Raw genomic sequence first — 16,526 nt, 5'->3', positions numbered from 1 at the left:
AAGTATTTTATCTTCTTGGGGGCTATTGTAAGTGGTATTCATTTGGTGATTTCCTCTTCGAGGTTCTCCTTGTTGGTGTAAAGGACTCCAACTGATTTTTGTAGGTTTACTTGTATCCTGAAACTTTGCTGAAATCATCTATTAGTTCCAGTAGTTTTCTTGTGCATCTTTTGGGGTTTTCTGTGTTTAAGATCATATCATCTGCAAATAGAGATACTTTGACTTCTTCTCTCCCAATGTGCATGCCCTTTATTTCTTTTTCTAGCCTAATTGCTCTGGCTAGGACCTCCAGCACAAGGTTGAAAAAGAGTGATGATAAAGGGCATCCTTCTCTGGTTCCTGTTCTCAAGGGGAATGCTTTCAAACTCTCTCCATTTAGGATGATGTTGGCTATTGGCTTTGTATAAGTGCCCTTAATTATACTGAGGAATTTCCCTTCTATTCCTATTTTGTTGAGAATTTTTATCATGAATGGGTATTGGACTTTGTCAAATGCCTTTTATGCGTCAATTGATAAGATCATGTGGTTCTTGTCTTTTGTTTTATTAATGTGATGGATTACATTGATTGTTTTTCTAATGTTGAACTATCCCTGCATACCTAGTATAAATCCCACTTGATCATGGTGAATTATTTTTTTGATATGTTGCTGAATTCTATTGGCTAGAATTTTGATAAGTATTTTTACATCAATGTTCATGAGGGATATTGGTCTGTAATTTTCTTTGTTTGTGGTGTCTTTACCTGGTTTTGGTATCAAGGTTATGCTGGCTTCATAGAATGAGCTTGGGAGTATTCCATCCTTTTCCATGCTCTGAAATACCTTTAGTAGTAGTGGTGTTAGCTCTTCTCTGAAAGTTTCGTAGAATTCTCCAGTGAAGCCATCCAGGCCAGGGCTTTTTTTTGTTGGGAGTTTTTAAATTACGTTTTCAATCTCTTCTTTTGTTATCGGTTTCTTTAGTTGTTCTACCTCTGTTTGTGTTAGTTTAGGTAGGTACTGAGTTTCTAGAAATTTGTCCATTTCGTCTAGGTTTTCAAATTTGTTAGAGTACAGGTTTTCCTAGTATTCTGTTATGATTCTTTTAATTTTAGTTGGGTCTTGTGTGATATCATCCATCTCATTTCTTGTATGGGTTATTTGCTTCCTCTCCTGTTTTTCTTTTGTCAGTTTGGCCAGTGGTTTATCAATTTTGTTGATCTTTTCAAAGAACCAGCTTTTGGTCTTGTTAACTTCTTTCAGTTGTTTTTCTAACAGTGATTATACTCTTGCTTTCAGATTGTCAGAAGTAGTATAAAAGTGCCAATATATTTTATATTTTTTTAAAGATTAAATTGAAATAATGTTGTTTTAAAGGTTTTTGCTTTTTCTGCTTTTTCAAAGTGTTACTATAGACGTTGAGATAACTAGTTCTCTTCTGCAGTGTTATAGCAAAGTAGGCTAGAGCTGGGCAATACCATTTTCAAGAATAAATTTTACCAATGTAAATCTGTGTCCATTTACTCAGTTCTTTTTTTTTTTTTTCTTTTTAATATATTTGGATTTTCCTTATTAAGTCATACTACTTTTTTTTTTTTCCTAATTATGAAAGTAATATAGAGGACTAGGAAAATGAAAAAGAATACATAAATTACCCACAGCTCAGAGATACCACTGTTAACATATTGCTGTGCTTTCTGTGTCATTAAAATTCTTAAAAACTTATTTTCAATAATTACACAATATTCTAACATATAGGCATGCCACAGTTTATTTAACCATTCCACTGTTGTTGGACATCTAGATTGTATCTAAGTTTTTACAGTTATAAATAGCATTTTTATGAATATCCTTATACATAAATATTTCTTTACATTTTTCATTCTTTTAGGCTGCTGATACTTATTGCTAAATTGTTTTCTGCAGGGATTGTACCAGTTTTTATGTACAAAAACCCCAGTTTCTTTACACTGTTTTTCAGCATTTGAGGTTGTAGTTTTTTTAAACTTCAAAAAATTTCAATTTGATAGATTAAAAATTGGTAGACCGTATTTGTATGCAAATAACATGCATGTTATATGGTTTTTTGCCAACTGCGCAACCACCCCACATATTATTTTCCTAAGCGCGTTATGTCAATTTCTGTAAGTTGTAGTGTGGGCGTGTTATTTATGAAAAGAATACAGTACTGCTGTCTTGATTTTTTTTTCTTTTTGTCTTTGGTGACTTGTGACATGAGACTTTTTTTCTTTTTTTAATTTTTATTATTTTTTATTGAACTTTAGATGAAGGTTTACAGAACAAACTAGCTTCTCATTAAACAGTTAGTACATATATTGTTTTATGGCATTGGTTAACAACCCCATGACACGTCAGCACTCTCCTTCTCGACTTGGGTTCCCTATTACCATCTTTCCTGTCCCCTCCTGCCTTCTAGTCCCTGCCCCTGGGCTGGTGTGCTCCTTTAATCTCATTTTGTCCTATGGGTCTGTCTGATCTTTGGCTAAAAGGTGAACCTCTGGAGTGATTCATTACTGGGCTAAAAGAGTGTCCAGGGGCCATACTCTCGGGGCTTTTTCTTTCTTTTTTTTAAAGCCATTTATATTCCTTTGCTAACTCTGTGCTCTCTGCTCATTCGCTGTTACTTTTCCCATCACCAAAAATAACACGTGTCTGCTATCTAGAAAGTGATTCCCCCTTCCTCGTCCTCCCATTCCTGGTATCCATCAAAGAACATTGTTTTCTGTATGTATACCTATTTTCTTTTTATAAAAGTGCTATCATACAATATTTGCCCTTTTGTGATTGACTTATTTCACTCAACATAATATCCTCCAGGTTCATCTATGTGGTAATATGTTTTGAGAATTCAGTGTTATTCTTTATAACTGCAGAGTATGCCACTGTATATATGTACTACAATTTGTTTATCCATTCATCCGTTGATGGGCACTTAAGTTGTTTCTATCTTTTTGCTGTTGCAAATAATGCTGCAATGAACATAAGTGTGCATTTCTATTCATGTCCCTGCTATTAGATCTATAGGGTATATACCTAGGAGTAGAATTTCTAGATCATAAGCTTTTTCTATTTCTAGCTTTTTGAGGAAGTGCGATACTATTTTTCCATAGTGGTTGTACCATTTTACAATCCCACCAGCAGTGGATCAGGGTTCCAATCCCCCTACAACCTCACCAGCGTTTGCTGTTTTCTGTTTTTTTGATCAGTGCCATTTTTGCAAGGGTAAGATGGTATCTCATTGTAGTTTTGATTTGTGTCTTTCTAATGGCTAATGAGGAGCCCTGGTGGCACAGTGGTTAAGAACTTTGTTTTGAACCAAAAGGTCGGCAGTTAGAATCCACCAGCTGCTCCTTGGAAACCATGGGACAGTTCTAATCTGTCCTATAGGGTTGCTGTGCGTCGGAATCGACTCAATGGCAACAGGTTTGGTTTTTGTTTTGTTTTGTTTAATGGCTAATGAAGTAGCCCTGGTGGTGCAGTGGTTAAAGTGCTTAGCTGCTAACTGAAAGGTCAGCAGTTTGAGCCCACCAACGGCTCCATAGGAGAAAGATGTGGTAGACTGCTTTCATAAAAACTTACAGCCTTGGAAACCCTGTGGGGCAGTTCTGCTCTGTCCTGTAGTGCCACTATGAGTCAAAATCAACTCAGCAGCAGTGGGTTTTGGGAATGGCTAATGATCGCAAGCATCTTTTCGTGTATTTGTTGGCCGCTTGAATGTCTTCTTTGTTGAAGTGTCTATTCATGTCCTTTGCCTACTGTTTAATTGGATTGTTTGTCTTTTTGTTGTTGGGTCGTTGAAGTTTTCCATATGTTTTAGAGATTAGACCCTTATCATATATGTTGTTCCCAAAGATTTTTTCCCAGTCTGTAGGATCTCTTTTTACTCTTTTGATAAAGTCTTTTGATGAGCATAAGTATTTAATTTTTAGGAGGTCCCAGTTATCTAATTTGTCTTCTGTTGTTCATGCATTTGTAATTGTGATTGATAATCTGTTTCTAAAGGAAATTAGGTCCCGTAGTTTTGTCCCTCTGTTATCTTCCAGGAACTTTATAGTTTTAGCTTTAACATTTAGGTCTTTGATTCATTTTGATTTTTCTTTGTTTTTGAGATCCGTTTTTGTGTATGGTATGAGATATGGATCCTATTTCATTTTTCTGCAAATGGATATCCAGTTTTGCCAGCACCATTTGTTAACCCCTTCATTTACAAATTTTTATTTTATTTTTTAACGGCATGTGTTTTTCAGTATTGGAATGCATGCTAACTAGTTGAATGTGTTTAAATTTTCAGTTGGTAATATGGATTTTGAGAAATATGACCTGGCAACACAATCCACCATTGAGGTGAGTGACACTTTGGTGCCATTGATCTGTGGCATGACAGTATGCCAGTGAGAACTAGCTAGATAATTTATTGCTGGTGCCTTTCCATTAGGTTACATGGGGAACCTCTGGTTTTCCAAATTAAAAAAAAAAAAAAACAAAAAAAAAACATTGTTGTCGAGTGGATTCTGACTCATAGCTACCCTATGGTAGAACTGCCCCATAGAGTTTCCAAGGAGCACCTGGTGGATTCAAACTGTTGACCTTTTGGTTAGCACTTAACCACTATGCCACCAGGGTTTCCAAATATGACACGGAGAAACCAAAACATACCCATCAGGGCTCTAACTATCACCCAGGAAAGTCATAATTATGTTTGCAAGCCTTATCTCACGGAAGTAAAGGAAGAAAAGGCAAAAGCTTATAAAACTAATGCATCCAGGAAGTGTCACCTAATTCAGTGCTCAGCCTATACAACAATGAGGCTCCATCTCTGGTCTGCTGAGCTTCATGCATTTCAGAAGGGACCCACCTTGACACTAAATGCATTAGAACTGGAATAATGCCTTACCCCTTGAGGTCCAGAGGCATAAAATGTGGCTGCCATACTGTTTAGGCCAATGGTAACAAAATTGAGGAGACTGTTTCTTCCCTGGAGCCCTGGTGGTGTGGTGGTTAAGAGCTTGACTGCTAACCAAAAGGGTGGCAGTTCAAATCCACCAACTGCTTCTTGGAAACCCTATAGGCCCGTTCTATATGGTAGCTATGAGTCGGAATTGACTGGATGGCAATGGGTTTCTTTGGTATTAAATGGACTTTGACCCCTTGTTGAAAATCAGCTGTCCATAGGATGGATAGATTCTGGGTTCTCAGTTCTATTCCATTGGTCTGTGTGTCTGTCATTGAACCTGTACCAGACTGTTTTGATTACTGTGTCTGTATAGTATGTTTTGACATTGGGAAACATGAGGCCTCCTACTTTATTCTTCTTCAGTATTGCTTTGGCTGTTCAGGGCCTCTTTCCTTTCCATATAAAGTTAGTTTTTCCATTTCATTTAACAACTGTGTTGGAATTTGGATTGGGATTACATTATATCTGTAGTTCACTTTGGGTAGTATTGACATTTTCACTGTGTTAATTAAATCTTCTAATCTGTGAACTTGGAATGTTCTTCTGTTTATGCAGTTCTCTTTTAGTTTCTCGCAGTAGTGTTTCATAGTTTTCATTGTATAAGTCTTTTACATTCGGGTTAGGTTTATTCCTAGGTATTTTATCCCTTTGGGGGCTTTTGTAAACAATAAATGTTTTCTTGATTCCCTTTTTGGAGTTCTCCTTATTAGTGTAGGGGAACCCAGCTGATTTTCATGTGTTGATCTTGTATCCTGCCATTTTACTGAGTCTTTCTATTAGATCCAGTAGCTTTCTTGTGGACTCTTTGGGGTTTTCTATGTATGGGATCATGTGATCTGTGAATAGAGATAATTTTACTTCTTCCCTTCCTATCTGAATACTCTTTATTTCCCTTTCTTGTCTTACTGCTCTGGCTAAGACTTCCAGTACAATATTGAATAAGAGTAGTGATAGTGGGCGTCCTTGTCTTGTTCATGTTCTCAAGAAGGCTCTCAGTCTTTCACCGTTATTTAATTTTTGATATACTGAAATTTTATATTTTATGTGATCAAATCTATCGATCCTTTCCTTTTTAATATCTCCCATTGTTTTTATGGTTAGGAGTCTTCCTTATTTGGCAATGTATTTTCTTCCAATTTTTGTTGAGTTTCATGTTTAATGATTCTCAATTCAAAGCTTACATGGAGTGGGAGGAGAAGGAGACTTCAGCTTACATAATGCCTTCCCCTACTCTTGGAAATGCTGATATACTTGACTTTAATGATTGTGCGTATTGATAAATGCGACTGATGATCAGTTATATGTGGTAGATGTGAACATTGTAGAGGCAGAAAACAAGATTGAGAACCACCTAGAATTAATTTAGTGTTTGAAGTAAAGTGTGAATTTTGCTTAATTTTTTTCCCAAATAGTTAATAAATTTTCTCAGTCCTGTTTATTTAATAATCCTTCTATTCTCCCTTGAGATCTTATCGGGTCACTATGAGTCAGAATCGACTTGACAGCAACAGGTTTGGTTTTTTATTTTCGTCCATTGGTTGAGAATGATAAATGGTTCATATATTCATTCATTTTGTTGAATGTCTACCATGTGCCAAGCCTGATTGTTACGAAGATAGTAGTATGTAATACAGACACAAACAATCTATCTGTTCTTCAGTAGTTTGATTACTTTTGTTTTATAAAAACTTTTGATATCTTATTGAGCACATCGTCACTCAGTACTTGATGTTTTTGTAACTTTTTGGATCCAGAGTCTCAAATTCCATGGAAAGCCTTGTTAGAGTGCTACGAAAGTCTCTCAGACTTTAAACTAGGCAGGTAGTGTATTTTTTGAAAGGGAAAATATATTGGAAACATATGTTTCTGTATGATTTCAAAGGAATCAAAGGATGAAAGAATTCAGTACAAATTTCCACTTTATTGTCAGATGACCTAGAAGGAATCCATGAGTTCTGCAATAGTTTTAAATTTTGTGTTTTCATTTGAAAGATAATCTAAAAAATAATTTTGTCTCTTATAGAGTAGAAAATTACTTTCTGTAGTGATAATTCAAAATTGAAATATAATTATAAAGCATTAATTTTTAAGTTGATTTTCTCAAATTGAATTTCATAGACATATTATTGGGAGTCTGGAGAATTATTTTTTGTTTGAGAATTGTTTTTTTTTAAGGGAGTATGTGTTGTTGTTGTGTGCCGTTGAGTTGATTCTGACTTATAACAACCCTATAGACAGAGAAGAACTGCCCATAGGGTTTCCTAGGCTGAAATCTTTACAGGAGCAGATTGTCAGGTCTTTTCTCCTGTGGAGTGGTTGGTGAGTTTGAACCACCGACCTTTTGGTTAACAGCTGAGTGCTTAACCATTGTGCCACCAAGGCTCCTAAGGGAGTGTACATGGCATTATTTAAGCTTGAGAAATATGGATGTATTGAAATAGCTTTCAAGTATTTGTTTATATATATATTTTTACCCTCAAATGGTTTTTAGTGCTAAAATTCAGGATTATTGACCTTTATTGTGTCTGCCCAAATTATTGTATTTTAGTGGTTTGGCATGTTTTTGAAACATGCTTTCCTTGTTTCTTTTAATTTCTTATATAACTTCTTCCCCTTATAAGCCCTCTTCTCTTCCCTAGCGCCAGCCCTGGTCATCTCATTTCTATAGGTGACTAGCTGGCTCTACACACCTGCCCCTTCCCAGGATTTTTAACTACATGGTAAAATGCTTATCTTGAATCTCATCCCCCTTAAGGCCCAATATATTAACTAATTAATCTGATTAATTGATGCTGATGGAAGGGGCTCCCAGTTAATGTGCACGTAATTGTGTCTTTCTGGGGATGGCACCAGGGCCCTTTTGGCTAAGTCATTAATAATTGACTAATGAAGGGAATTTCTAGCCAGATTGGAAAGGAAGGGCTGTGCTATGAGATAATGATTACACTCAATTTCTCTTATTTACTCCTTCAGTAATATATGTAACATCTGAGAATCTCCTGGCTTCCCTTTTTCTTTCCGAATGATTGGTATGGAAAATTATAATCAGAGGAACTCTATAACATGATATCATGTAGATATGTGATATATACAGTAAAACCTGTGAAAGCCAAACCTGTGTAAGGCAGAAACCTGCCAGAAAAGGAAAACTCAAATATTTTCCACTAATAGAGAGCAATAGAAAAGTGGAAAGACTGCACCCTGTCAAAGGCAGAGAACTTGCGAGACCCAGAAAAACAAGGCAGTCCTGTTGAGTTCCGGCTTTCACAGATTTCACTGTAATAACTATATTGAAAGGCAAAGTAATCTTGGTCATATTTTCATTCTTTAATATATAGGCCTTCTCTAGTTATTGTAAGGTCCTATAGGACCTAGAGATATATTATCATGTGGTGGAAATTCCATAGTACTGTGCCTGGACATTAGAAAACCCAGATTCTAATTCCATCACTGCCTTTAATTAGTGTGTAACATTGGGCAAGTCCCTACATGTCTCTGGTCTTCCACCTCCTTACCTGTAAAATGAACATAAAGGATCTTTAAGGCCCTTCCTTCTCTGAGAGTATTGATTCTGATTCCAGGAGTCATATTCAGGATCATTCAGGGTAGCATTATCAGGGTTTTGTTGCTGTGGACTTGCTGACTGCTTTTTAAAATTTTTTATAAGCTGTTTTGGTATTTTAAAAACGAGGTGATGAAATGCCATTTACTAAAGCCTTTTAAACATGTAAATAAAATGTTTGTGCTCTCTTACAGTGGCAGCTGAATCCATCAGGAGCTTACAGTTGTGAACAAAAGGAACCTGAAAGGAAAGAAAGTTAGTATATACAAGTTTCATTATTCTCATTAACTTTATTGCTGAGGAGAAGGATACCTAGTGAATTTTAACGATCAGATGGTGGAAAATGTTGTGGTTATAGATGGAACATATTCTTTTTGCAGGTTAGATTTTTGCCATGTAATTTGTTCACAAACATTTGCGTATCTATTATATGCCATGTGCTAGGGAAAGTGCTGATTAGTAATTACTCCTATAGAGTCTACAGTTTCATACAAATAGTAATGTACAGATTTAATTTATAAATTACACTTATCTGAAATGGTAAGCAACACTGTTCTTCCATACCAAATGAAAGCTTCTTGGATAGTTAGAAAGGAAAAATATGTATAATTAGTACAGATAGATCTAAGGCCAAATTATGAGGCTATGTATCTGCTTATTAGAGTAAATCCACATTTGCCCAGATTGATTAGAGAATGGAAATATTCTGGACATTTTAACTAAGAGTTATCCCAGCTACCATAAATGAATTACCAGTCTTCAAAGCTTTATCATTTGCATCTTAGCACAGATAGTTTGGATGTAATATAATCTTTGGGAGATCTTGTAATTCATTAGGTGTTTCATTTTGAACATTAGTTATCACTATTCAATATTATAAAAAATACTAGCTATTTATCTTTCTGATTGTTTGGATTCTAGGTAAATGGAAGTGTACTATAGTAAGGAAAATTTTCTTCACAATTAGTAACAATGATATTATCTTTAAAAATTCAGGAAATATAAAAATCTCTATAAAAATTATTTCTATGTGAATATCTCAATTTTTCTGTAGTCTGAATTAGCTTTATTTTATTCAAATACTAGATTTGTTACCTACAGTCTGGAAGAAAATACATATCTACTATATTTTTCCATCTTATAAAAACCTTATCAGAAAAAAACTAATCAGGAAAGAAAATATATGAATCTAATTAAAGAATGTATATTCAGTTACAGTGTTTGAGGGAGTAATTAATAAATCCCTATCATTATGGAGAGAATACAAAAGGCACTAAAATAAAAATATGGATTAATTTGTCTATGTTAAAATTAAGAACACCTTTCATCAAAAGATACAGTTAAGGAAATGCAAACACAGGCCATAGAATAGGAGGAGATATTTGCTACTTATAATCAACAAAGGGCTTGTATTCAGAATTTATTATTCCTAGATCACTAAGGAAAAGGAAGGCAAGACTGTGGTTAGAAGTCAGGATATTGGAAAGAGGGGTTAGTGGTTGGGAGGGACAAGACGAAGCCTTCTAGCTTGCTTGCGGTGTTTTATTTATTGACCTGGGGGATGGTTGGCTGTATGTTTGCTTTGTGACAGTTCATTAACTGTAAGTTTATGGCTTATATGCATTTTTAAATAAGTGTTTTATATCAATAAATAGAATAGAAAAAGTAGGACAAAGAGAAAGCATAAAATAATTTGATAGAAACAAGACCAAATGTTTTAGTAAACACGATAAATGTAACAGGGACTGAACTTGCCCTTTAAAAATACAGTCAGACTGTTTTAAAGAAACAAAATTCAGCTTCGTGCTTTTGACAAGAGAAACATGTAAAACATAAGGGCATGGAAAGAAGAAAGTAAAAGAATGAAAGAGAAATATCAGGCAAATATTAATCAAATAAATACAGAGTAGCTATATTAAAATCAGACAAAATAGAATTGAATATATAAAGACTCATCACATGACGAGAAAGTTTCAGTCCACCAGCAAGCTATAATAGATCTACAGTTATATGGACCTCATATATATCCTCAATATATATAAAGTAAAATTTAGTAGAATTACTAAATGACAAATTATTTTGTGATAGATAAACCTACCACAATTGTTGTACATCTGAGCACACCATTCTCAATGATTGATATATTAGCCAGACAAAAATACTAGCAAATATATTGCAAGTTTGGACAAGACAAGTACAAAGCTCGGTTTAATGGGCCCATGTAGATATGCACCCAATAAGTAAAGAAAACATTTTCTTTTCAAGCACATTTACATATTGACCAAATATTAGTCAATAAAGCAACTCTCTATAATTTTTAAAGAATCAGTATTATGCAGGCCTGATTGTCTGATCACAAAACAATTAAGTAGGATCAACAATTTAAAAACTAATCTTATAAAGCCTATAGGTCTGGTTTAAAAACATGCTTCTAAATAACTTCTGCATCAAAGAAAAAAATCATAGTAGAAGTATAAAAAATTCTCAGAAGTAAAGGATAGTAAAAATACTATATATCAGAACTGACAGTAACTAGTGATAAAATAGTAACTGAAAAACTAGTACATTTCTGGAAAAGAAAATATATATGGGGGGATTTGCCTCTACTGTCAAGAGTTTTTAAAAAAAACTGCAGTAATTAATGATAAAGAAGCCTGGCCCAGATATAGACAAATAGAACTACGGTTAAGAACAGAGAGCCCAGAAGCAGACCTGTGTATTTATGGAAACTTTATATATGATAGAAATGGCAATGCAGAACATAGGGGCAAGAATACACTAATATACGGTACTGGGAAATTGGTTATCCACGTAGAAAACGCTATAAACCAGAAAACCAGTTGCCATTCAGTCGTTTCCACCTCACGGCGACCCCGTGTGTGTCAGAGTAGAACTGTGCTCCCTAGGGCTTTCAGTAGCTGGGTTTTCAGAAGTAGATCACCAGGACTCTCTTCCAAGATGCCACTGGGTAGACTCGAACCTCCAACCTTTTGGTTAACATCTGAGTGCATTAACTGTTTGCATCACCAGGGGGCTCCCTATGAAGGATAAGTAGGTGCATTTTTGTTTCTTCCAGACTAATAATAATAACATTTTGCCCAAAAAAGTTTTATGAACTGTTGGCCATACACTGTTTAGTGAATCGAGTTTTTAAAAGGTTAGCTGCTATAGTACCTGGAAGTGAGTTACAGAATCTGCTCTTCAACAGTTGAAAATTTGAAGATAAAATAAAATGAACGTTCCTTTAACTGTAGCATTATTTTGATCTTACAACCCTATGGTTGGAACAAATACCCATATTTTAAGGTGAAGTTTCCCTGATGTTTCTTCTTGAATTCTAGATGGTGTGTTGAGACCCATACCTCTGGATGAAGAACAGCACCAAAACAAGAAGCTGTGTCTTGGAAACCGCTAAGAAGTCCTGGCTAACTTGGAGCGAAGGCACCAAGAATTTTTATTGCACTTTTAAAATTCAGCCTTGTTAACTCAGAAAATAAGGATGAATTTTGTGACTAATTGCAAGAATTTTTTTAAGGGAGAAAATTTATTACTAGCAAATGATGTTAATGAGAATATTTTTATTTTAGATTTATTTGCGTGTTTTCCAGAATATAGTAGCATGTCTTTTATTACACTAAATAAGGTTGCAATAGTTTAGTGAGAAGGATTTAATCACCAGTAGGGAAGATTGATTTCTATTTATCTTGACTTTATACTACTAGCTAGTTTGAAACAGGCTGATTCACTGGAGATCAGCTCTTAGCCGGGAATACTGCCCCTTTTCAAGAAATATTAATTTATTTGGATTAAAAGGGTGCCCGTTAGTAAATTGCTTCACAGAAATAAATGACAATCTTGCCATCTTTTAAGAGTCAGTGTATGGCTAACCAGAAGGTCGCCTTTATACCCAAAGTATTCAAATAATCAGAATTTACTTAATTAGGATTGACTCATAGAAGTAAAGCTAGTAGACCTGGTCGCCATTTTAAAAGTACATTTCTAAAAAGATTATTAATTTTTCTTAAATCTTTTGGTATGTAGAAATTACAGTGATTTGTTGGAGATCAGGGTGTTGTATCACTGATTTGGGGTAGCAATACTAACAGACTATTATTCTGAGACAGTGTTGTTAGTTGATATCACTGACTCTTGAAATCTCCAACAATGAACCTCAAATGTGGGTATAATTTTAAACAGAAAAGAGATATTTTAGTCTGCAGTATTGAAACTAGCCTTTTTTGAATCCCATTCATAAATGCTACCCATTTTTTTCTCCCGTGTGATTAACATGGACTGTCTCATGGCTTTGACCTTAAAAAAGAAGGCCTTTTAAAAACATTTCCAAACCTTAAGAATACTGAAATGGTCTTGAGAGTAAATATTACAGTCGGTGCTGTTACGTTCCAAATCACTCTTTGTGATTCCCCTCATTTTTACTTGCTGAGAAACTCTCAGGAAATTAGTCCAAAGGTGAGCCACCTGTGTTTGGTACTTTCCTAGAATTAGGGAAGGCGTTGCAGGGCCCATGGCTCGCTGGCTTGGGGCGTGACATCATAAGAAACGACATTTCAGGGTGTATGGAGGTAATGAGGTTTGCCTTTGCTCTTGCCCCCTTCCGTTCAATGGCACCACATGGCCTGAGAGGGCTGCCCTACTTCTTTCTCAGAATTGCACACAGGACTCCTCCAGGACTGGGGTCAGATATTGACTGAATGCCCCCTGCTTGTGCAGCAGCCTGCTGAGGTGGATTGGGAGTTCAGAGTCATCATGCCAGGCAGTGGAGAACTGCGCTAAGTATTTTAACACAAAGTGTAGGGTGTGGAGTAAGGAGGGAGGGGAGACATAGTCCTTAGAGATAACAAATGCTAATTTAAAACCTACTCGTTAAGGTATTCTTTAATATTTATTAATGTTAAAACACTCAAGATTGTTTACTTCCAAATTGCTTTGCTATATTAATTATATGTGCTTAAGTTTTTCTTGGATTTGTTGTTTGTTACTAATAATGTCAAATTAATCAGCAAATATTTTATAAGAACTAAAAGCCTGGTATATTGCCAAGTTTATGGATGTATGTTGGGCGTTGGGATGGGATATGAGAAGGGAGAAGCACACAAATGGGAAAAACTATGATTAGGAGAAAGAAAATTGATATTTCCATATTACTATCAGTCTATATATATATATACATTTTAACTGCTGAATCCCAGTGCCTAGAACAGTGCCTGGCACATAATAGGCACTCAGTAAATATTTGTTGATTGATTGAATGACGGCTAGCCACTGGCTAGCCACTGGGGATGTGGAGATGTGTAAGAAATGACCCCTGGTCTCAAGAGTCTAGTGGAAGATAGAAGCAAGTAGTCAAGTAATTAAGAGAAATTTTTCTCAGAGTGTGGTCCCTGGATCAGCAGGATTAGCGTCACTTGGGTATTTGTGTTAGCAGAGCAGTTCTTGTGGCCCACCCCAGACATACTGAAGCAGAAACTCTGGGAGGTGGGGCCCAGCAGCCTGTTTTCACAAGTCCTCTAGGTGATTCTGATGACCTTCAAGGTTGAGAACCACCACTGTGGATGTAAGTATAGGAGCAATGGTGGCCCAGAAGAGGATGTGCAAACATCTGGTAAGTCATGAAGAAATGAAGGTGGAGATGCTTGAGGAGGTCCTGAAGGGGGCACAAGGGTAGCCAGGCAAACATTGGGGGCAAGATGAACTGCTGAGAGAAAGTGGTGGAGATGGATGGCCACACTGGGAAATGGGAAAGGGAGGGACTGGGGATGCAATCAAGGATTGCTGAGCTGTACCCAGAGGCAACAGGGATTGGAGAGGCTATATGTAGCAATCCTGAATAAGATATGTTAACCTACAGTCAAGAGGCTTCATCCCTTAGCCTTAAAATTCAGAATTGCACTTAAAAAAAAAAGTGTCTTCCTTAATTTCAACGATTAGGAGGTTAATAGTAAATTCATAACTTGTTAAGAATAGCTGTACTGTTTGTTTACTGCCAGAGTGACGAAAGACTATGCTGACATTGTCAGGATAAGCTGTGGGGCAACAAGCCAAATCTGTGTGATGCTCACAGGTGGTACCCAAGTTCTAGATAGCCAGGCCGTTATAAAAAGGGCACCAATCACCAATGTGGAATTGCTCCATTTCTATCGTGTCCTTCTGCTCAGAGCCTGAGCACACGTTAGCACATGGAAAGTAGTTTTTATTACTACAAAAAGAAGCAAATAGCATATAACAGGATGAGCCAGCAGTAACTCCTGACTCAAAAGCTGTCCAGTCAGAGATGAGGACTCTTCTGTTCACACCCCACTTTGTGTCGTGGGTGAGAGACTTAAATGGAACAGTCTCGTGACAGGCTGGCTTCTGGAAGTGTCCCTGGTGGATATAGAGAACTCTTTCACACCTGCCTTCCGTCTGGCATCATCGGTGATGGACACAGTGGGAGCCAGGTAGGTCCAGTTAGGTGGACTGTGAGCTTATGCTATGTGTGCCCCACCTGCACCATGCCTGAGAAGACAGAGAAAAATCCACCCCCCTAGCTGTTCATGGAGAATGGTGGCATAGTGGTTAAGAGCTCGGCTGCTAACCAAAAGGTTGGCAGTTCAAATCCACCAGCTGCTCCTTGGAAGCCCTGTGGGGCAGTTCTTTTCTGTCCTGTAGGGTCGCTATGAGTCAGAAGCAACTCGACGGCACCTAACAACAGCTGTTCTATACCCCCAACCGACATGCCTGTTACGTGGAGATTTTTCCCACCTGATCACTCTAGAAGGATGGGGCGGGGGAGCTGGTGGTGGTCAGACACCTTGGCACCTTGCCCAGAAACGTATCTTTCACCTTGCTAACATTTAGACAAGCCGTTAGGCTGGGCGGGGGTGGGGGGAGGGCGCAGTGGTTGGTTTGGAGGCCTAAAGATGCCAGCAGGGGGAGGACCAGATGACATGGCTGCCAGGCTTGTCCGAAGGACTGCCTCCTCACGTAAGCCTAGTTTACTCCACATCAGGAACGTACACAGGCTTGTGCTTATGGCATCATGGTGTTACTGCTGAAGCTTTTACCTGGCATTTCTGGTTGTTGTTTGTTTCCCCCTCAGTTATTTAGTGAGCTTGAAAACATGCCATCCCTCATAAGCCTTCCTCGTTTTATACACAATCAGTTCTGATTTACGATCTGCCACAAAAATCTGCCCGTGCCACACTTCAGAGCAAGTGGCATGAAACACTTTTTTAAAATCCTAGTTTTGCCAATAGCATCCTCTTGGCATTTATCTGAAAACTAGTTGCTCTTGAGTTGATTCCAACTCATGGCGACCCAATGTGTATTAGAGTAGAACTGTGCTCCATAGGGTTTTCAGCGGCTGATTTTTCAGATGTAGATTGCAGGTCTTTCTTCTGAGGCACCTCTGGGTGGACTTGAACTTCCAGCCTTTTGGTTAGCAGCTGAGAGTGTTAACTGATTGCACCACCCAGAGACTCCTAGTTTCCCTTAGCCTGTGATAATTTTCATAATAGGAAAAGATAACCAGCTGGTCTAACATGGGCTGCCCCAGTTCTGGTTAGCAGGGGAGGTTGGCTGTGCCAGAGTTTTTGAGGGTTTTCTAGTTTCTTTGTAGCTGACCTGACTAGCCTCTGTATGGTTGTCCTGTGGGTGATTATGCAGCATAGTCTAGGAAGTGCCCTAACTTGGGTTGTGGAGCACCACCTTGGCCCCCAGAGAAGAGATTCGGTGGGACAGCTCACCCTTGGCAGGTAGGCCTCTCTTACTGCTGGCCAGCATTTAGACTCACAGTATCACTCGTTTATTGAGCACCTCCATTCCCTGTGCGAGGCTCTCAGCTTCAGCTGGCAATGGTGTGATTTGCTTTGAACGGTTTTTAAATAGGAAATTGAATTCTTTTCTTTTTTAATTGTACTTTAGATGAGGGTTTACAGAACAAATAGTTTCTCATTAAACAGTTAGTACACATATTGTTTTATGACAATGGTTAACAACCCCACGACATGTCA

At 37.3% G+C, this 16,526-nt stretch overlaps 1 protein-coding gene across 9 annotated transcripts in view; it reads left to right on the top strand.

Annotated features, from left to right (window-relative positions):
• Positions 1–12,186, top strand: part of CDADC1 (cytidine and dCMP deaminase domain containing 1) — a 74,834-nt gene extending 62,648 nt beyond the window's left edge. For 7 of the 9 annotated variants that reach the window (XM_004376574.2, XM_023731557.1, XM_023731554.1 and 4 more), the window contains 2 exons: positions 8,709–8,769; positions 11,856–12,186. In XM_004376574.2, coding sequence (XP_004376631.1) covers positions 8,709–8,769; positions 11,856–11,929 — 135 coding nt within the window. In that variant the 3' untranslated portion in view covers positions 11,930–12,186. The remainder of the gene's footprint in view (positions 1–8,708; positions 8,770–11,855) is intronic. The other 2 variants (XR_002824141.1, XR_002824140.1) reach the window with 1 other exon arrangement.
• Positions 12,187–16,526: the final 4,340 nt, after the last annotated feature.

Source organism: Trichechus manatus, unplaced genomic scaffold (assembly GCF_000243295.1).
Source record: "Trichechus manatus latirostris isolate Lorelei unplaced genomic scaffold, TriManLat1.0 scaffold00044, whole genome shotgun sequence".
Classification (NCBI taxonomy): Eukaryota; Metazoa; Chordata; class Mammalia; order Sirenia; family Trichechidae; genus Trichechus; species Trichechus manatus.
This window is presented reverse-complemented; position numbering and strand designations above follow the sequence as displayed.